The 18,133-nt window shown below is 47.8% G+C and overlaps 10 protein-coding genes across 10 annotated transcripts; 8 read left to right on the forward strand and 2 right to left on the reverse strand.

Annotated features, from left to right (window-relative positions):
• The first annotated feature begins 232 nt into the window (after nt 1-232).
• Nucleotides 233-1,926, forward strand: EV420DRAFT_948796 (uncharacterized protein). The gene is made up of 6 exons (XM_060484102.1): nt 233-277; nt 329-418; nt 465-728; nt 776-1,412; nt 1,465-1,542; nt 1,597-1,926. The coding sequence occupies exons 1-6, from the start codon at nt 271-273 to the stop codon at nt 1,730-1,732; spliced, it is 1,212 nt and encodes a 403-aa protein (XP_060336296.1). The 5' UTR covers nt 233-270; the 3' UTR covers nt 1,733-1,926.
• On the reverse strand, nt 1,917-3,649 carry EV420DRAFT_1513557 (uncharacterized protein). The gene is made up of 4 exons (XM_060471737.1): nt 3,050-3,649; nt 2,842-3,000; nt 2,716-2,781; nt 1,917-2,664 (listed from the first exon to the last, which is right to left on the reverse strand). Exons 1-4 carry the CDS (start codon nt 3,282-3,284, stop codon nt 2,036-2,038), a joined length of 1,089 nt encoding a protein of 362 aa, XP_060336297.1. The 5' UTR covers nt 3,285-3,649; the 3' UTR covers nt 1,917-2,035.
• Nucleotides 3,650-3,718: 69 nt separating this feature from the next.
• Nucleotides 3,719-6,061, reverse strand: EV420DRAFT_1513560 (NPL4 family-domain-containing protein; the record flags this gene model as incomplete). Its single annotated transcript, XM_060471738.1, has 7 exons — nt 6,010-6,061; nt 5,882-5,962; nt 5,713-5,831; nt 4,460-5,657; nt 4,157-4,408; nt 3,983-4,109; nt 3,719-3,929 (listed from the first exon to the last, which is right to left on the reverse strand). Exons 1-7 carry the CDS (start codon nt 6,010-6,012, stop codon nt 3,721-3,723), a joined length of 1,989 nt encoding a protein of 662 aa, XP_060336298.1. The 5' UTR covers nt 6,013-6,061.
• Nucleotides 6,062-6,193: 132 nt separating this feature from the next.
• EV420DRAFT_1513561 (uncharacterized protein) lies at nt 6,194-7,901 on the forward strand. Its single transcript, XM_060471739.1, has 3 exons — nt 6,194-6,666; nt 6,723-7,212; nt 7,269-7,901. The coding sequence occupies exons 1-3, from the start codon at nt 6,451-6,453 to the stop codon at nt 7,634-7,636; spliced, it is 1,074 nt and encodes a 357-aa protein (XP_060336299.1). The 5' UTR covers nt 6,194-6,450; the 3' UTR covers nt 7,637-7,901.
• A 47-nt stretch (nt 7,902-7,948) lies between these two features.
• EV420DRAFT_1262284 (uncharacterized protein) lies at nt 7,949-8,205 on the forward strand (the record flags this gene model as incomplete). The annotated part of the gene is made up of 2 exons (XM_060467113.1): nt 7,949-8,033; nt 8,090-8,205. The coding sequence occupies 2 exons, from the start codon at nt 7,949-7,951 to the stop codon at nt 8,203-8,205; spliced, it is 201 nt and encodes a 66-aa protein (XP_060336300.1).
• A 711-nt stretch (nt 8,206-8,916) lies between these two features.
• Nucleotides 8,917-10,524, forward strand: EV420DRAFT_1475437 (PLC-like phosphodiesterase; the record flags this gene model as incomplete). Its single annotated transcript, XM_060469277.1, has 9 exons — nt 8,917-9,096; nt 9,154-9,209; nt 9,258-9,309; nt 9,360-9,428; nt 9,476-9,581; nt 9,637-9,845; nt 9,894-9,973; nt 10,024-10,279; nt 10,333-10,524. The coding sequence occupies 9 exons, from the start codon at nt 8,917-8,919 to the stop codon at nt 10,522-10,524; spliced, it is 1,200 nt and encodes a 399-aa protein (XP_060336301.1).
• Nucleotides 10,525-10,656: 132 nt separating this feature from the next.
• EV420DRAFT_1327492 (Rieske [2Fe-2S] iron-sulfur domain-containing protein) lies at nt 10,657-11,817 on the forward strand. The gene is made up of 5 exons (XM_060468771.1): nt 10,657-10,930; nt 10,984-11,467; nt 11,518-11,552; nt 11,603-11,631; nt 11,681-11,817. Exons 1-5 carry the CDS (start codon nt 10,714-10,716, stop codon nt 11,741-11,743), a joined length of 828 nt encoding a protein of 275 aa, XP_060336302.1. The 5' UTR covers nt 10,657-10,713; the 3' UTR covers nt 11,744-11,817.
• Nucleotides 11,818-12,432: 615 nt separating this feature from the next.
• On the forward strand, nt 12,433-14,559 carry EV420DRAFT_1513574 (major facilitator superfamily domain-containing protein). Its single transcript, XM_060471740.1, has 15 exons — nt 12,433-12,475; nt 12,527-12,565; nt 12,619-12,848; nt 12,899-12,964; nt 13,018-13,092; nt 13,145-13,154; nt 13,208-13,358; nt 13,411-13,471; nt 13,520-13,597; nt 13,644-13,780; nt 13,841-13,921; nt 13,976-14,127; nt 14,183-14,191; nt 14,240-14,288; nt 14,337-14,559. The coding sequence occupies exons 3-15, from the start codon at nt 12,788-12,790 to the stop codon at nt 14,481-14,483; spliced, it is 1,077 nt and encodes a 358-aa protein (XP_060336303.1). The 5' UTR covers nt 12,433-12,475; nt 12,527-12,565; nt 12,619-12,787; the 3' UTR covers nt 14,484-14,559.
• A 95-nt stretch (nt 14,560-14,654) lies between these two features.
• Nucleotides 14,655-17,173, forward strand: EV420DRAFT_1513577 (succinate-semialdehyde dehydrogenase). Its single transcript, XM_060471741.1, has 15 exons — nt 14,655-14,819; nt 14,878-14,971; nt 15,021-15,136; nt 15,188-15,259; nt 15,309-15,344; nt 15,394-15,426; nt 15,482-15,488; nt 15,541-15,567; nt 15,619-15,688; nt 15,788-15,920; nt 15,974-16,069; nt 16,124-16,203; nt 16,252-16,325; nt 16,376-16,526; nt 16,578-17,173. Exons 1-15 carry the CDS (start codon nt 14,697-14,699, stop codon nt 17,053-17,055), a joined length of 1,590 nt encoding a protein of 529 aa, XP_060336304.1. The 5' UTR covers nt 14,655-14,696; the 3' UTR covers nt 17,056-17,173.
• Nucleotides 17,144-18,105, forward strand: EV420DRAFT_948972 (uncharacterized protein). Its single transcript, XM_060484103.1, has 6 exons — nt 17,144-17,328; nt 17,378-17,401; nt 17,449-17,472; nt 17,532-17,757; nt 17,809-17,869; nt 17,920-18,105. Exons 1-6 carry the CDS (start codon nt 17,232-17,234, stop codon nt 18,064-18,066), a joined length of 579 nt encoding a protein of 192 aa, XP_060336305.1. The 5' UTR covers nt 17,144-17,231; the 3' UTR covers nt 18,067-18,105.
• The last annotated feature ends 28 nt before the right edge of the window (nt 18,106-18,133 follow it).

Below are 18,133 nucleotides of genomic sequence, written 5' to 3' on the forward strand. Positions count from 1 at the left end.
GAGGAATATAAGTTTTGATAGACAGAATCCAGACACATTTGTACGAAGTGAAGACAAGACAAGTCTAGAACGGCCCAGCAAGTGTTCCACGATGCGAAATGAGCTCGAGGGGAATGTCGAGCATCATAAGTGGGGGGGGATCCACTTTGTGGAACTCAGGCTGACATTGGATTCTTGACCCAGACCAGAGTGTGGGAAATTGCGTCATCAACAAAATTTACGATCGGTTGGGGAAGAATTAACGAGACTTGTTCTTTTCCTTTTGCCGTCATGTCTGGTAAGCCCCTTCGTTCGCCGTCGTCGCCGTTCTACTGCTCACCCTTCCCAGACAAACCGGTCTCCGTCGTTCCTCTGCTTTCTCGCGCCCTTCATCGCATTCGCTCGACTCCGCCCCGAATTATCGCCTCGCCGCCGACTCGTATGTCTTTTACGTGTCACTACGCCCTGTTGCTCACTTTATGTAGAACCACGTCGCGCCGCAGTCGCCATTGTCATTCGCGTCGTTCCTGCACCAAACTACAGTGCTCCGACGACCTCCACCGCGCCTCCCCAACTATCTGAATTCTTTCAGCTAGACTGGGTAAATGACCCCAACGCCCAACCAGAAATTCTCTTCCTACGACGAGACAATCCTGTGAATGACGACGGAACCGTGCCTCCCAAGGAGGCTCATGTCGCGTTCCCTGGTGGTAGAACAGAGCCAGATGATGAGGGTGGTGCTTATACTGGTGCGTACACCGTCGTACAACGTCCAGCAAAAACTGACCCTTTTTAGCCCTTCGCCAAACATGGGAAGAGATAGGTATAGATCTTGCAGAACGCGACTATATCTGCATTGGCCAATTGGATGACCGTGAAATTACGACCTCGCTCGGAAAACGGCTGCTAATGATTCTTTCTCCTTTCGTCTTTCTTCAAGTTTCCCCCCATTCCCCCACTCCAGACCCTGCCCCGTCTACCACCCTCCACTGGATACCCTTGGCATCTCTCGTTTCTGCTCATCCTCCGCCCAAGTGGTCCACTGTCACTGTCGATGCTGCTTCTCGTCTCGCCCCCAAGCATTCAAAAGCACTCCGCCTCCTTGTTCGTGTCTTAATTGGCAGCATGGAGTTTCCAGCAATCGTCTTGGGCCAGGCATCGTCGCCCCATCCTCCTCATATTCTCAAACTTTGGGGACTCTCTCTCGGTATGACGCTTGATTTGATGTCATACATGATTCTCCCCACTCCTTCCTCAAAGAGCATTCACGACCCCGAAATAAATGTTGAGAAAGGTCGCTCTTCTCCACTCTCCCCTGTCATGTACCTGCCTTACCAAAGCGATGTCCCCGGTATGCGCATGGAAGTTGTTGCTCCAAGTCTAGCCAGTGTGTTCCCCCGATTCTCGTATCCTGACGTTAATTTCTGGATTTGGTGCGTTGCATGAATTAGTATGCATAGGGGCGCTCTCATGACTTCTTCCAAGGCTATTTGGTAAACGTTATCGTGAAGTTATCCGTGGATGGGAGGATAGTGTGCGATCCGGCAACAACAATGACAGGAGGTAAGGGGTCGCTTCATTCACTTTTGTCGTCAGTTGACCTTATCATCGCATTAGAATAAATTGGTCGGGTTCTGCGTTGAGCACGTTCTATGCCGCTATCAGAAAGGCATTGGTCATTGTTATCGTCGCTCGGGCTCTTGGTATCATCTTCGGCTTGGCTTTTGCTGGTTGGTGGATATTCACATCCTAGACACCTGCCATTTTTTTTTCCTTTTGTTATTCGGTATGGAAGTAAATAAGTGTAGGTTTAACCGGCCACTGAGTGACTCTTTTTAACTTAAACCGAGATTGGACCGGGGGTATAATACCACACCAGAAATGTAATTACCAGCTATGTTATGAACGGAAACACGGATGCTAAAGACTCTTTGTAGAATAAGAACAAAGGACTTCCACTATACCGAGCATAAGTAACGACGACTATTGATAGTTATTGAGGACAGAAATAACAGCATCGTAATACCAAACATACAACTTGAAGAATTGGAACAGCCTACATTGTATCAAAACGGGACTGTACCAAGTGTAAGATCCATCCCTGCCTGTTGGGATTAAGCTCCAGTCCATTGAAAAAGTGATGGCGCCCAAAATAGTCACATCGGCGCAGAGCCGTTTCCTCATTGTGTTCGAGATCCTTATCACGTCGGATTCGATGCGTGCTTTCAGCCGCCGCCTGCACTTCTGCAGGCCAGCTATCGTACTCTTCTCCGGTGACATACTGCTGGAAGGTATCGTATATCCCGACAAAGACGTCGCCACAACAAACACCGTTCAAGTTGATGACCATGATGGGCCAGTTATCCAAGTACTCGCCATTGACCATGATCGCATTTATGTACAGGTGTGTGACAAAGGGCCATGTCGCGGGTTGGGCTCTGTCTGGCGTACCAAGGATAACGACACTGTGGTCAAGATTCATCATCATTATTTCGACGCTAGCAGTGATGTCCCAGAATATAGCAGCAATGCTATTCTTATAGTGTATAAGCCACGGATTGAGCTCGCACTCCCAGGGAAAGGGAAGTGGTGCACCTCGTTGGGGCCGTTTCCACCTCGTCGGTCGAGGAGGGAGCCCGGGAAGTCGCTGACCTGGGATCCATCGCTCGGGATGGTGCCCACCCTCTGATCAGAAAGATCGTGAGCAACATGACAACTCTGAACGTAGATCCTTACTAGAACTCTGTAGCGCATTGTACATTTCTATCGGGTCAATTTCCACCGATATCTGGGGAGCTGGGGCTGTATTCATCTACTGATAAGAAATTTTCAGCGGGATAAGGAAGACAACTGCAAACGAACATTGGTTGCAGACAAATCCGCCGTTAACGTTGGGCCAAGCGTAGTATCCCCATGCTTTCCAATCGGATAAAGGAACAGAAGGGTGCTTTGGTGCTGGCGGATCGAGCTCCAAGGGGTGGTACATGGGAATTTTTCGTTTAACGACTTTGTAGTCGAGTCCTACAGGCTGGTCAGCATCGTCTTCCTTGTGATGGCGACGTGAACTCACGCAATATATGTCTAATCATACGAACGAGCCAGCTGCGCTCATGAGCTCTCACGTCATAGTAACGTGTTTTGATAATATATGGCGGTACCGGAGGGATCTTCAAAGGTGTTTGGGGTGATTGTTCAGAAGGCAAAGGCACAGCTGGCCTAAGAGGTGATGGCGTCCAAGGGGTCAACAAGTCCTTGACAGGACGATAAAATCCCCCATGGCGATTGTAATCGTCGTAAGAGCCCATCGAGACGAGGTTGGTGAGGAGAAATCAAGTATCGATAGATATCAGCTTGAGAAAACGCGGTGAACACGAGGCTGCCGTTAGTTCTCGGAGACCCGGGAACATGGTTATGCGAGTGGGAGTTTTTTCCTATTTTCTGGAACACTGCTACCTGTTCCAATAGACAATGCAGTCATGCAGTCAAATTCATTGCACCAGATTCGGAAGCGTCTTTGTATTTTTGGCAGCGCAGTACCGGACCCTGCTCGCCTCAAGGTAACCGGTAAAAACTAGAATACCGACAAGCAGCGCAGGCAAAGAACAGACCCAAGACCAAGCAGAGGGATGGAGTACGTTGAGGTGAAGGTAGGATCCAGTCAAAATCTGGAGCAGACCGAAAATACGCAAAAAGGGTGTCACAATTCAAGCAAACGTGACAAAAATCGCAATAATCATACATTTACAATGGTAATCCGCAGACTTCACAGTCTGTGCCCCCATGATCGTTTTCAAACGTACAATGGGGACAGGTTCTAGTACTGCTTACATGCCCAGATCCTCTTCCGCTGTCTTCCCCTGAAGCAGCCTCTGCGGCCGCAATTTGGTCCAACACGTCCTGCGGGATGTCTTCATCCATTGCGGCAGGTGTTGAAGCGATGTTCGGTCGAGCTGGAAAAGTGTTATGAGCACCTTCATTTGCATGTAATGCAATATTAACTTACGAGCGCTCTCCCGTGTAAACGTCATGAGGGTATGCCAGCCCTCGGTGGTCAATAAAGGGTCCAACTGGCTGACGTCCTCCAGCAAGGTGGGTGAGGTTACAGTACGCATGAGTATCTTCATATCCTCCTTAATCGTGTGTCAGACATGCTGGAAAGTAAAGTCTCATGACTTACCGGTGAAAAGAGCTGGGTTGTACCTAAAAAAGCGACCAGATGCCAATCACTTAGCCATTTAGCTAACTCGAATGTTTTGTGGGCTCGGCCTGGTTGTAAGTGTTTACTATCGGAGATATCTGGGGCACCCAACGAATGGAGGGTAGAAAGAACGTGTTCTATTTGTTGATCTTCCAATCCAGGTCGGTTCTCAATCTTGAATTGAGTCGATTGGAACATTGGGGACGGGTTTTGCGGGAACCCGTGTGTCACCTGAGTTCCAAGCCGTTAATTACATTTTAGACTAAAACCGTAAAGACTCACATTGACCAAAAGATATTCCACGGGAAAGGCTGGTTTGGCGCTCTTTTTGACCTCCAATCCGTATTCGTTCTTGTAAGAAAAAAAAACGTCAGGAACATATCGAGCTGTTTCTTGACTTCGATCCTCTTCTTTAACTCTGACTATACCAGGATCGACACTAGCCTCGATCATGTCAGCCTCAACCATGGCCTCGGCTTGTGCGGAGACCTGGTATGCAGAAACGTCAACCTGTCCATCTTCCGTTCCAGTCAATACTGCCGTCACCAAGCGCGACGAAAATCGACCAGTAGGCGAAGATTTAGATGGTGTCTGATTGGAATTTTGCATCGTGGCCGCAAATATTGTTTCTAGTGAGGATAGGTAAAAGGAGCCTGGGTGTCTCTTATATACGTTCTTCGTTCGATCCTCCTCCGTTGGATCAAGGTCGGTAAAGATATACCCAACAACAGTTAGCGGAGTGGTCGCAGAAGCCGAGAGCTCTTTGATACGGGTTTCCTCTTCCCAAGGTAGACCGAGGGTCAAACCATCCAACTCGCCTTCTTGGGGTGGTTCATAGATAGCCTCCACGACAGCCTTGATTCCCATGGGCACCTTATCATATGGCTCGTAACGGCCAATCATCCATCCGAAGCGTTGTAACCCCGTCATTCGCCACGCCTGGAGAAATCTATCCACAATGTCCATAGAAGCGATCTCGAGATGGTCGACCATCCGAAAAGGCTGAGATTGAAGAGTTATGGCGGAAGGCTGACAATAGGTACATATTCCAGAAGGCCACGGAAGATGTGCACCTGTTGAGCATGGTGTCTTCACCTTGTAAGAGAGCGGGCTGAGAGACGGTAAAGACGAAGCTGCAGAAGGCGTCGTTTTCGGGGTTATTTTCTGCAGATAGGCATGGTAGGAAAGATGCTTGATAGCATGCTCCTTGTGATACGCTGCATCGTAAGGCTCGAGGGGCATACAGTAGTCGCACATGCCTCTGGCACCATGTTTACAAAACTGGGTATCACGTCCTCTTGGAATTTTACCGTCATGAGAGCGCCAATAGACATCAACGGAATCCTCTTGAACTGTTTCCCAAGGTCTTTTCTCACTCGACTTCAGCTGGTAGCTGGTTTGAGCACTTTGTATTGGTGTTTCTGCAGCCGTGGACGCCGCTGCCTTGGCTTGGTAATTCACAAAGATGAGATCGCCGTGACTGAGGGTAAGTTGTGAGAAAGCTGAAATCGAAGCAATGAATATCATATACACACTTGAGGCCGATGTTCTTCAAAGTCCGCCCCTTCAAAGTCAGGATCGGTACGTCATTGCCGCGAGGTTGATTCGACACGGTGATAGTCTGTGGATCTGCATCGGACGACGTCTCCAGTATCTTTGTAAAGACAGTGTTAGATCGTATGGAAACCATATCCAAACACTGACCTTGTTCAGCAATTCAGTGATGTCGGCTGTTGGTTGGAACTCGAAGCGAAAATTTCCATCTTTTGAACGAATCCTGAGAAGCTAAAGAACAGTAAGTAATATTCCAGGGTGTAGCATGGTGAACGCACCATGGTAAGTAGAGAAGAGAAGGAGTAATAGCACTGAGATGGTGGTCCCTACTCAGGCCTGTCACCAGATCGACGCGTAATACACGCGTTGCTCATGTAAGCTACAGTAAGCAGTCCAAATGGGGATAGTCATGCGGCGATCGCCTTCGAAGGCACCAGAGGTATTCGGAATTCCCTACTTTATATGAAGTACAAGTCCGTACGGCATCGAATACTTGTTTTTTCGACTGTATCCATTCACCCCCTCTCCATGGACATGCACATTATGTGTGTTTTGGTACCATACCTCCTAGAAAACTCGAATCGGCTATTCGCGAGGTTGCGTTATTTGGCTGTCGCAATCTTGTGAATCTATTGCGAATCGCTAAACATTGCTCCAATGGACACAGAACTCCTTCTACTCTGCTATGCTGGTCACTCGTTGACGTACTATCTCTGGTCATGCTCTTTTCCCTGAAAAGCCCAGTCTCCGACGCATCAGACAGCTCCTCTGCCTTGGATTCCATTCAAACTGAATTGGACCGCTGGAAGAATTTGATATTTTCTTTCGATATGGACGAGAAAAATTCTGGCAGCTCCTCTGATCCCTCTTCTTCTAATCCCCAAAGATCACGTTCTCCGCCGGGCGCGTCTGGCTCACGAGATAATAACACTAGGGTAAGGACAGCAGCCTATTCTTGGATTGTCACGATGCTGAAAAATACCCTTCCCAGGACCTTCAGGACGCAGTGCTCCTTGCTCAGTTTGCTGCGTCTTCCAACTCCCATCAAGTCAATGGACCACTGGATCCGTCCGTTGTTGCGCTCTTGCAGGCCTTGCAAGTCGTCCAAGGCCAGAGATATCCTCCCCCAAATCTTCAAGGAAGTCTTCCCCCAGGGATACCGTTGCATTTACTCGGAGCTCTTCAACAAAGTCAGGCGCAACAGTTCCCGAATGTGCCGTGGCCTCAACAACAATCCCCTTCTTCCGGTGGCTTATTCCCTAATCAAAATCCCAGCGCAGGATTCCCGCCACATATGTTGCCTTACTTTTACGACCAGATGTCTCAGTCAAACTACTACCATGTACCTCCTCCTCAGGGGACACCAACACAATCGGCAGCCTCCTCATCGACTGCTACTCGTCCTGCAGCTTCTCCCCCAGATACAGACTCTCTAGAAGGTGGCGCTGACGACAAACGCAAACGAAACACAGCGGCTTCAGGTAAAGCGAAATAAGACCTTTTATTCCTGTGCACAAGCTAAGATGCTTGCCTTCAGCTCGATTTAGGATCAAAAAGAAGCAAAAAACCCTCAATCTTGAAAGATCTGTGTCAGACCTTACTGGGCGCGCAGAAGAGTTGGAGAAAGAAGCCGCTGACCTCAGAAGAGAAAATGGGTGGTTGAAGGAGATTGTCATGCTGAAAGGGAGTCGATTAGCCGGCGTGCATTTGACTCCAGATACGGTGTCCTCGTCGATGTGGGATCATGGTCAGGCTGCAACGTTAAGCCCAAGCGGGGACAAGCCTTCCGCTGAGGAGAAAGATGGAGATTCAGACTCGAATGACGATTCCTCCGACTCGGAGTATACTGGTGAAGGACGGGTGAAGGGCAAAGGCAAAGGCAAAGGCAAGGCAAGAAAGAGATGAGCAGCGATTGGGGAGCGTCGTTGATGGGTCACTTGCAGCTTCTTCACGGACGAGAAGATATCATTACTTCACTAGCTGGCACGCTGATGGGGTGGTTGGAAACGTTGTCGGACGTCTACTGTAATTGTGCAAATACCTGTTGATTCCACTGTTATACACGAAGCATCCGTGTATGTGCTCGATAGATTACTGACAAGTATGGTATTTATTCTCTCAAACTTTTCTCGTTCTAGCCAATGAGCTGCTCTATATGACTGATGTGGTCTTGATAGGGCCGATTGCCTGAGATGTAAGTTCCCACGCCCCACAAAAATGTCATTTGGACGACCACCATCGCTTGATCTCGGCTTCAAGCCTACACCTCCCCAGCGTGGATCTTTTCCTTTGGATCACTATGGTTGGTTTAATAGAATGCTATCTTCCTACGACTGACAATGGAAAACGAAAATCCAGGGGAATGCAAGGAGAAGATGATTCTCTATATGCAATGCTTAAAGAGCAATGGTAGCAATTCCACACCGTGTCGTGACTTGAGTAGGAATTACTTGAGCTGTCGGATGGACAAGTAAGCTTGCGCATCTACGTGTCACGCAGCTCATCTTGACCCAATTTGCAGGGGTCTCATGGACCGAGACGATTGGAGAAACCTAGGACTGCCGAATGCGAAGACAGACGAACAACCTTCGACAAAGGAATCTGATTCAGCGTCTAATAAATGATGCATTTTTATGTCTAACTGCCGAACATTTCATTACTCAAGTTCTTGTTCGATACTGACTAACAGAGCATGTACGGAAATTCCACTGTCTTTGCTGTCAGGCTCGCCTTGCGAGCCACTGCAGACATTTTGATCCTTTCGATGAAAAATGTGCGAACGTGACGGTAACATTGGATGCTGGTGGACTTCAATCGCCGCTGGGGCACGTTCGTGGGTTGCGTAACCGTCATCCACTTAGGTGTCATGGCGCTGTACAGACGGATGCAGCATTTTCATCAGCAGCACGGAGGCTGTCCTGTGAAGTCAATGCCTATTTTACTCCAGTGCGAGTTGACCACTAGCAAGGTAGCCCTTCTCAACAAGCTTTGCCAAATTCGACCATGTTGCAACTAATCACACCGTAGCCTCCAGCAATGCAATTCCTACTTTTATCACGGACCGCAATCCTGGTTCAACGGTATTTTTCCACGCCGATGTTCCAATTCTAGCATAAATCCAGTCCTCAAGCCATGAACGTTCGTGTATGTCAAGGGGTCCAAGTGGCGCCTACTGCATCAGCAGCATGTTTATAAAGCTAGAGATCCCTCTGCGGTACATCGCGATCTGTTCCGCCTCGTCCTCCTCTTCATTCCAGTGTCAGACTATGCTGTGGTTCAGTTTACTACTTCTATCGTTTCAAATTCGATCTAGTCTTTGTGCGTTGCCTCTTCGGGATCAGAATCCGACGGTTTTTGATCTTCAAGTAAGAAATTTTGGTCTGTATCGGTGAAGCTAGTTATTGATCGATTCCTTGTTGCAGTCCCATCGTGGCGGTAGAGGAGAAACTGTAGAAAGCACGCTTCCCAGTTTTGCTTGGTGAGTTTCTTGTAGAGTGAAAAATTCTTTTCTTCATCGTTATGCCAGGGGACTGATCCATGGTGCCAAAACTTTGGAATTGGACAATGGCATTACCAAGGTGGGTGAACGTTTGCCGTACATTTCAAAGTATGAACTGACTTAATTCAGGACGGAACCGTGATTGTCTGGCATGATGAGAATATTGTCGCAGAAAAGTGTCTAGATACGGCACCAGCGGTAAGCCAAAGGCTTGCTGGACGTGAAATCACTGACATTGTTCCCAGTTTGAAGGCGATTGGGACTACCCTTACGTTGGGAAATACATTGCCAATCTCACCCTCGCGCAGCTTAAAACATTGGACTGTGGTTCTCAAAGGCTGGATGGTTTCCGTGAGTTTGATACTCTTCTGTTTTTTTTTGGATAGAATTCATTGTCACAGCCTAGCCCAACAACTCACTTATCCTGGAACGAAACTGTCTACTCTCGAAGAGTTATTTGACTTTGTTGACTGCGTGGATACGGAGCATAGAATGCTCTTTAATATCGAATCCAAGATTGACGCTGATTACCCCAACCGGACTCGTTCAGTCGATGACTTTGTGGAATATCAATACGCTGCTTTTGCCAAAAGTCCCTACCTCTACTCTATCACAGTGAGTACTCGGATTCGATGTTCTACATTTTCTTGAATCCTGCTTTAGTATCAAAGTTTTGATTGGAGAACACTCATTGGCATGAAGTCAAAAAATTCGGCAATTACGACTGCTGCGCTTATCTCTTCGTAAGTTGTTCTGTTTCAATCTATGCGAGACATTACTGATGAACTCGTAGAGGAACAGCGGTTGGCGCCGATAATAATGCCTCTGCGTGGTTAGCAGGCCTGAATCTGGACTCTTTTCGGGGTGCGACACAGGGTGAAAGGGTAGCAAGGGCCGCTGATGCCATCGACGCTGACATTCTTTCGCCGTCTGATGTTTCGGATAATTCACCTGTAGAGGACCCAAACAAGGATGGTTTTATATATTTCACCACTGAAGAGATGATCTCGACATCCCATTCGCTTGGTAGAGAGGTCAAACCCTGGACAGTAAGCCCAGTTCAGGTCTCCTCTGACACTGATTGTATGCTAAACGGAGACAGGTCAATCGGTTGAATATTGCTCAGCAGTTGTTGATGTGGGGTGCGGATGGATTAATCACCGACTACACGTCTGCCATGAGGAGATTTCTTGACCAGCAAAGATACGAAGTGCTGCCTGGGTTTCCTGAGGACAAAGTGTTGCAATGTCTGGCGCAGCATATCCAAATTACAGCAGAAAACTCATGTTTATAATTTATGTAATAGCCAATACCTTTTGTTGAACGAGTAAAAGATGTAAATAAAAAGTAAGAAATGTGGGGAGGAATTATTGTATGTGCCTGATGATATTTGGCGGGACAAGACGGAATGCACGGATAGGTGCGGCAAACCCCGTAGAGAGCAACCCTCCTCCGTCGCTGTCAGCGTCTAATCCCGTCTCTCATGGCCTCCTTCGCTGTGAAAAAAGCTCTCAACGTCGCGCCCACTGTGCGCACTCGTGCTTCTGGCGTTCCTTTGGCGCCTTTGGTCAACCTTGCTGCCAAGGCTCCCGCTGACGGACATGGCCATGGTGAAGCCGCCCGGTCTGATGCTCCTCTGAAATGGGCTGGCGGTATTTCGAGGTCATCGTCTGGTCTTATCTCCAAGACTTTTTTCAATGGTAAGGAGCATTTTTTTCTGAACGAATGTATTCTTTACCAACAGGTTGTGTAGCTCCGCCCACGACTACTTTCCAACCGCGTCTTCTTCATACCTCTGCCGTCGTCAAAGATGCACCTGAAGTCCCTGATTTCTCCAACTATCGTGCACCCAATACCGACACGAACCGCGCCTTTTCTTATTTCATGGTCGGTTCCCTAGGTGTTCTCTCCGCGTCTGTTGCCAAGTCCAGTGTCTCCGAGTTCCTCGTCACGATGTCCGCCTCCGCCGATGTTCTGGCGCTCGCCAAAGTTGAGGTCGAGCTTGGCAATATACCCGAGGGCAAGAACGTCATCATCAAATGGCGTGGCAAGCCTGTATTTATCAGGCACCGGACACAAGCAGAAATTGAGGAGGCCAGGAGGGAAGACTGGAAGAGCTTTAGGGACCCCGAGAGTGATGAGAGCCGTGCAAAAAAGCCCGAATGGCTGGTTATGTTGGGCGTTTGCACCCATCTAGGTTGTGTGCCCATCGGTGAAGCGGGTGATTACGGAGGATGGTGCGTATGATCTGTCTGGCCTTGCTTGACGGATATTCATCCCCTACCAGGTTCTGTCCTTGCCATGGTTCCCATTATGACATTTGTATGTTTCCTACTCGTAACTGGTGCTTGGCTAATTCTGTTTCCCTCCAGCTGGCCGTGCTCGTAAAGGACCTGCCCCCGTGAGTAATAACCCTCAACAATTCTTTCGTGTCTCTCATTTCTCCCCAGCTTAACCTGGAAATTCCCGCATACGAATTCAATGAGGCAGAAGGCAAACTCGTTATCGGATAGATGCACACAATAGATCACAGGGTTGTATTTATCGCCTCTGAATCCAAACGCTTAGCGTGAAGCTTTTAAAGGGAGTTCAGGTTAAATACCGCTGTGGGATCCCGTTGGTTTTTCTCCTCGTCCACAGATTGTCTTTGAATGTGCGGCGGCCGGTCAAGGTCAAGTTTGTCAAGCCGGATGCCCTATCTCTACCGCCTGGCACGCGTAGGAAAAGAACCAGAAGATCATTCTGCATTATCATAGTGTCATTTCTGATGAATGCATGCTCATCACTTACCTCAGGCCTAGTATATAATACTGCCCTTCTTATGTCTCCCTAGGCATTTAGTTACCCTACGTTTCTGTCATGGAGAACGGATACTCCGCTGTCCTACCTTCCGGCAATGAGGCACCGCGAAAGCCTACCACTTTCAAGGACAAAGTTTTGTCTTATGTCTGGGACTCAGATACTTATCTGAAGACCCCGTTCGAACGAAGGTTGATCCGCAAGGTTTGACTTTAGTTTGTCCCACCGCAAATGATCACGAAGACTCACTTGTACTCTCAGCTTGACTTTGGAATCCTCGTCGTGTCATGCCTCGGCTTTTTCATGCGTTATCTGGATTCAGCCAATCTGGCTAATGCGTACGTTTCTGGGTGTGTGAAGTATCTCTGTATGACTGGGAATCCTTTAATCCTACTTACCGCAGCATGAAAGAAGATCTAAGTATCGTTGGAAATGAATATACCTATGTATGGTGTTACTTGACGTTCTAAAGGTCTCATTTGACGTGTCTTCACTAGATGGGTATATGCTATACAATCGCATATGCTCTTTTCCAAGTATACGTCTCTTGTAAGATGCTGTATGTGTTACTTACGCCCTTATCCACCAGATTCCCGGTACCGTCATTGTCACTCGAGTGAGACCAAGCTACTTTTTGTTCTTCTGCGAGGTTGGATGGGGCACGTCTTTCCGGTTAAAGTGGTAGATATTTTAGAGGCTTAGTTTGCCCTTTAGGTGCCTTCACTTTTGCTCAAGCCGGCGCGAGACATTCAAACTACATGTACGCTTTCCGATTCTGCGTAGGGATGTTCGAAGCTCCCTTTTTCCCTTGTATTTTGTGTATGTCCTCCCTTACATCCCATGCATGCGGTTCACTCACAAATTCCCAGACCTCATGGGATCGTGGTATAACAAATACGAAATGGCTAAAAGAATTGCTATCTTTCATTTGTGTGGTGCGTCTATTTTCCGGCATCATCAATTGAATCCCATTTATCCTCATGATAAGGATCTCTCGGCTCTTCTTTTGGAGGGTATCTACAGGCAGCCGTTTATGAGACTTTAAACGGAGCCAAAGGTATAGGTTAGTGTGAGGTAACGATACTAATCCGAAGTTTGACCTCCATCTTCATCAGCTGGCTGGAGGTATCAAGTCGATGTGTGCACACTTGTAATTATAGCTGACGCTTACGTTCAAGGTGGCTTTATATAGTCTGTGGTTGTATGACGGTTCCTTGCGGGATCGCTGTGCTATGTTTCCTTCCTGACTTGCCCTCGAATACACGGGCATTCTACCTAACGAAAGAGGAGAAGAAATTTGCTCTAGATAGAGCGATTGCGTTGGGAAAGGTCAATAATTCTATCTCTCTTGTATGTCTGGCATGCCTCTCAACTCGACAAGTCTCAAGCTGGAGAGAGAAGGCTCAGATTCTCCCTGATTAAGAGGATGCTTACGACGTGGAGTTAGTTCTTCATTCTTATCTCGATATGACATGCTCATAGATATTAAGAGTGGTATGCCTTCGTACTGGGGTACGTGGTTTATGGCATTTCTTGTCAAGCAGGAGATTATTTCAGCATCTGGATGAGTGCGTAATGCCTTTTTGTGACTTCAGGCGTTGACCAGCAATCTAGAGGCTGCCGGATATTCTGTGGCTGAGCGAAATGTCATACTTTCCTGTTCGAGGCTCATCTCAGCTTTCTGCATTTTCGTATGGGGATTTGGAAGCGACTTAACAAGTTCTCGTTTTGCTTTCGTTTTTGGACCTTTGGTAGGTTGCATTCAGAATAACGCGTCCTCTCCTCCTAATTAGCGGTTTTGTCGTACTCAGTGCTATGGGCTACTACCCAACGGCATTCTCGCATTCTGGCCGAAATCGAGGGAGCTCATACTGTTTGCTTTCATGACGAACGTATGCTATATGTCTGTTGATGGATCTTATGCTCGTCTCTAAAGATGCACGTAGGGAGTCCAGTTGATGACAGCCGTTTTCTACACCTGGGCAAATGAAATTATGGCCGGAGACGATGATCTACGTGCGCTCACCATATCTTCTATGAATGGCGTACAGTACTCTGTGTCAGCTTGGCTTCCCATTGTCATCTTCCCACAGACGATGTAAGCTCCCGACTTCTCTGGCACCGTCCTGCATCTAATATTAGGGCTATCGCAGGTCCCCGACGTAAGAAGAATAATGTATGCCATAACAAAGTTCTCATGCTGTTTGAAGCTTCCGTCGTGGCTTCCCGTCGACTTTTGGTTTTGTGATAGCTGGACTGGTAATAACATCTTTTTTCATTGATTCAATTCTGAACTCTCCTACCAAGATGATCATTTTAACCATCAAACTTCTTGCTGATAAGGATGCGAGACGCAGTGGGATAAACCAGGGCGTCGAAGATAACAATGGTCCAGAAGGGAAGGAAATTCCCAAGGAAGAGGTTGAGGTCTTAGAGAAAAACGAGAAGATTTGAATTTTTTGGGATTGAGGTGACGCTGGGATATCAAGCTTGCTCTCTTCTATGTAACTCGCGATAACTATGCTATGTCTGTCTGCGGCTGAGAAAATTACCATGCCGGTCAAATGCCGGTGGGACGTGGGTGGGAACGAAACCGGCCCGGAAGATGCCGGAAGGTCAGCAGGAAGGTCATCTTGCTTTTTGAGACAGCTGAGCGCACTTCAGTCAATGCTTTCCCATTCTCGATTAACGGCGTTCATCGCCACTCAACCTCGCACCCTTCTCAGCATTCGTGCTACTACGTCCGCGTCCCGACACAAATTCAGGATGGCGAGCACCCAGGCCTCTGCGGTGCGAAGAGTGACACATTCCCGCTGCGAAAAATGACTGACGCGATACTTGCCTCCAGTTTGGTCTCAAAGACTCCAGTCTCATCAAAATGCAAGGATTCGTGGATGGAAAATGGGTTGATGCAAAAGACGGAGCGACTATCAGCGTAACTAGTGAGTGTCGTCCAGTACGCGTCGCGAACTCTTAATATAGCTCGTTTAGATCCCGCTACGCTCGAAGTGCTCGGGACAGTCCCCGAGATGGGTTTATCTGAAACAATGGAAGCTATCGGGGCTGCTTCGAAGGCATTTCCTGCGTGGAGCAAAACTACCGCCAAGGTTAGCGAAATGCCTTATCCTCACTTGCTGACTCTTACAATCCTTCACCAGCATCGACACGACATACTGATGAAGCTCTTCACGCTCATGCAAGAACATCACGATGACTTGAGCAGGATAATTGTGTGTGCACCCTGTATCAGACTTTCGAGTATCTAACGAATACGAACAGACCCTGGAAAACGGGAAACCACTCAGGGAGGGAAAGGTGCGTTTGTGGTCTCATGAATAACATCATGGCTGATGTCATTTATTAGGGTGAGAACGCCTACAGCGCTTCGTTCATCGAGGTTCGTCATTGTCTGCATATTTCCACCTCTGTCATACTTAGTATGTCATCCGTAGTGGTATGGTAGGCATTCTAAGATGTCCCTACTTCATTCAATGATCCAATTCTTCAATAGCTGAGGAAGCTGTGAGAGCGTACGGAGGTAAGACCTACTGTTGAATCTGAAGTCAAGACACATTTACATTTGAATCAGAACAGATTCCTTCAGCCAGCAGTAATATCAGAAATCTTGTAATCAAGCAACCAGTCGGTGAGTTTTTCGTCTATCCCGGTTACCACTAGAGCGTACTAAAATCTACTAACAGGTGTCGTGTATGTGATTCGACAGTCCGAGATATTTCCTACGTTGACAAGCGTTGTAGCTCCATTCTTACACCCTGGAACTTTCCTTCTGCTATGATCACACGAAAGTTAGGCGCGGCTCTAGCTGCCGGATGTACGGCTGTGATCAAGCCCCCACCAGAAACGCCCTTTTCGGCACTCGCTATTGCAGAGGTGATTCCCTAGTTCTAATTGTCTTCTTAGTTTTCTAACAATAGTCACTCCAGCTCTGTCGTCGTGCCGGTGTTCCTGACGGCGTCGTCAATATGGTCACTACTGAGAAAAATGTTGCTACCGTTGGGAGGGAGCTATGCGAGAATAAGGTGCCATATATATTTGACTTTGTTACCGCGACCCCTCGTTTAACATTGTTTCAGGCTATTAGAAAAATATCTTTCACAGGTTCAACGCCTATTGCAAAACTGATTTATGGGCTAGCTGCGTCGACATTGAAGAAGTAGGAAATAAATTACATCGAATGGTTGGCACGCTGACATATTTTCAGAATCTCCATAGAAGCAGGAGGGAATGCACCATTCATTGTGTTTGACGACGCTAACATTGAAGAAGCTGTCGAAGGTATCACTCTTTCATTTCTGCGCGAGAACTCTGTTCTCACTTTCATCCAGCTGCGATCCTTTGCAAGTTCCGTGGCAGTGGTCAAACATGCGTTTGCGCTAATCGGATCTACGTGCAATCCAACGCCTATGCGGAGTTTGCATCACGCCTGACGGAAAAGGTGGCTGCTTTCAAAGTTGGAAATGGTCTGGATGAGCAGACGTAAGATTCTCTCCATAACCCTTGACTTCCAAACCTAATTGACATTTTCAGTACCCACGGTCCACTCATTCATGCTCGGGCCGCGGAGAAAGTCGCGCGTCACGTCAATGATGCCGTGTCATTAGGCGCTCAGGTCCTGATAGGCGGCAAGGGCATTCCCGATACCTCGTTTTACCTTCCCACAGTCTTATCTGAAGTACCCGCCAACGCCATGCTGAACAGTGAAGAAACGTTTGGTCCTTTAGCGGCACTACAACAATTCGAAACGGAGGAGGAAGTGGTGAAGTTAGCGAATTCGACAGATGTCGGACTTGCTGGCTACTTCTTTTCTCGAGACGTGGGCAGAGTGTGGCGAGTTGCCGAAAAGTTACAAGTAGGAATGGTTGGTGCGAATACCGGTCTCATAAGCCAAGCTGTCATTCCATTTGGTGGTGTCAAGGAAAGTGGTCTCGGAAGAGAAGGCGGACCCCACGGCATAGATGAGTACCTGAACACGAAGCTAATTGTTTTCGGTGGATTGGGTATGTAAAGGATTGAATAGGACGGCGCCGTGATCCACGAACTGTTGTAATTTTGCTTATGGCAAGCTTTTGTACTTGTACGCTGACTAGTAGCACCTGACAATCGAAACGAGACCTGGACCCGTACCCCGGTCAAGAATATATAAGAGCCGGATCGTTGTTGGGCCTCGTAACCAACACCACCATGGCCGAAGTAGAGATTCTGACATTCCAATCTGTTTTGAAACTAGCCTCTCCAAGTGGATTGTATCTTGTAGGATATGCCTGGCTCTTTGGCATGTGTTAGTATTGGGATTATCTCTTCCGTCGATTGTCTCACGGATTTTACAGCAATCTGGGTTTCATTCTTTGGTGGTAAGGACGTTCTACAAAAATCAGATCTGAAGCTCAACCTCGCAAAGGTGTAATTGCCTTCAAGGCCTTGCGTGAGCACTCCCCAGCTAGTCGTAGGGCTTCCTGTCTTCTAATCTGTCTATGGCACCAGCACGACAGCAATTTGGTGCTCTGCAGCACAAGACATTCCCGATCTATTTTGTCATTTCTATCTTATTATCGTCTGGTCTCTTGAGTTTGTGGACCTACTCCCACCCGGATGTCGTAACGTACATTACGCGCCCCCTTGTGGTGGATGTCGCACAGGCATATGCTCTGGCATCTATCTCGCTGGCCCAAGGATTCAACTACTTTGTTGTGGGTCCTCTGACTAGCAAGTGAGTGAAACGATACAGGATCCATTGACTCATCCTTGATGTGTTGTTCAGGACCATGTTCCAGCGCCACAAGCTGGAAAAAGAGGAAGGAAAAGCGTACAACGAACCCGGAGTGCGTTACAATGCAAGTGCCGGTTGATTCATGCTGAATCCTTTCTGTAGGTCTCCGAGGACATGAAAGTGTTGAATAGGCGGTTTGGTTACTTGCATGGGATTTCATCCCTTGCGAACCTTTACGCCGTGATTGCCTTGGGCTTCCATGGATTGTGGATTGGAACAGCTGGTACCGGCATCAAGGATGCCTTCTAAGATGCATGTATGAAAGCAATGATAACAGTCAATATAACACACGGTGGATAAATACAATGTCGATACT

The sequence above is a fragment of the Desarmillaria tabescens genome (genome assembly GCF_030435595.1).
Source record: "Desarmillaria tabescens strain CCBAS 213 chromosome Unknown EV420scaffold_5, whole genome shotgun sequence".
NCBI classification, from domain to species: domain Eukaryota; kingdom Fungi; phylum Basidiomycota; class Agaricomycetes; order Agaricales; family Physalacriaceae; genus Desarmillaria; species Desarmillaria tabescens.